At 28.1% G+C, this 999-nt stretch overlaps 1 protein-coding gene across 2 annotated transcripts in view; it reads right to left on the minus strand.

Annotated features, from left to right (window-relative positions):
* Positions 1–254: 254 nt before the first annotated feature.
* The window catches only part of LOC119592054 (protein lin-37 homolog), a 5133-nt gene continuing 4388 nt past the window's right edge, over positions 255–999 (minus strand). For both annotated transcript variants that reach the window (XM_037940855.1, XM_037940853.1), the window contains exons 5-6: positions 849–994; positions 255–661 (exon numbers count right to left, since the gene is read on the minus strand). In XM_037940855.1, the coding sequence (XP_037796783.1) occupies positions 646–661; positions 849–994 (162 nt within the window). In that variant the 3' untranslated portion in view covers positions 255–645. The remainder of the gene's footprint in view (positions 662–848; positions 995–999) is intronic.

A 999-nucleotide genomic window follows, 5' to 3' on the forward strand; every position in this document is an offset into this window, starting at 1 on the left:
GGATAGATTCATTTATGCTCAGTGACATTGGAACGGCTTCAATTTATCATTTTTGAAGATTTTTTCTATAAAATATTCAGTACTAAATAATTTTTGTAATAGAATCAGAAAGAAATACTAATCAGAAGGATTCATCATAAAAATTTTAAGAATATTCAGTAACACTAATTTTCTATCAAGCCTATTAAAAAAATATTACAGTAACAAGACCTGTGAGCATTAACACAAATATTAGGCTAAAATAAAATCTGGACTTAACCACAATATTTTTCTTTATTAAAAGTATTTCCAAGTTTAGTGTTAGCCATAGGAAATCTCATACCAAATATGCCTATAAATAATACTAATATTCAATACTTCAGGAATTTTTATATTGTATAACTGAAACAGTATCAGTTGCACCTAATTACTTCTACACAATCAGAAAAAAAGGTTTCATGTGTTGAATTCTTATTTTTATATATATACTCTTGAGTAGTTCAGAGTACAAAATTCCAAATTATCCTAAAAGTATTAAATATGCTTCTCTCTTAACTATAAACATTATAGTTTTGCAATGATAAATAGTTTGTAAAAATCTAACATTGTATGTCTGACCACTGGTTATTGAAAGAAAATACAAAAATTTTCTTCTTCATATTCCCTTTATCCCTCATGTGCCCTGAAAGTTAGAAAAAGAAAATACTAATTAATCTAAATCTTGTGAAATATACACTGTTTATATGCCAAAATACTGACTAATAAAAAAGAAACAATGATTCAATTTTATGAACTAAAATACTTGACTAGTAAAAAAGAAACAATATGATTCAATTTTATGAACACTGAGAAATAGTATTCTGTCTTACCTGTCAAACATTGTCTTCAGAATAACATAGGAGTTGTGATAACGCTGGTCATTGACTTTGGAAGTGTTCCTCCAATGATTGCGTATCTGACGCCATCTTTTTAGATGCTCGGTCAGCAATAAGCCAGCTGGAGTGTGCTCAAGGTTCTATG

Source organism: Penaeus monodon, chromosome 29, assembly GCF_015228065.2.
Source record: "Penaeus monodon isolate SGIC_2016 chromosome 29, NSTDA_Pmon_1, whole genome shotgun sequence".
Lineage (NCBI taxonomy): Eukaryota > Metazoa > Arthropoda > Malacostraca > Decapoda > Penaeidae > Penaeus > Penaeus monodon.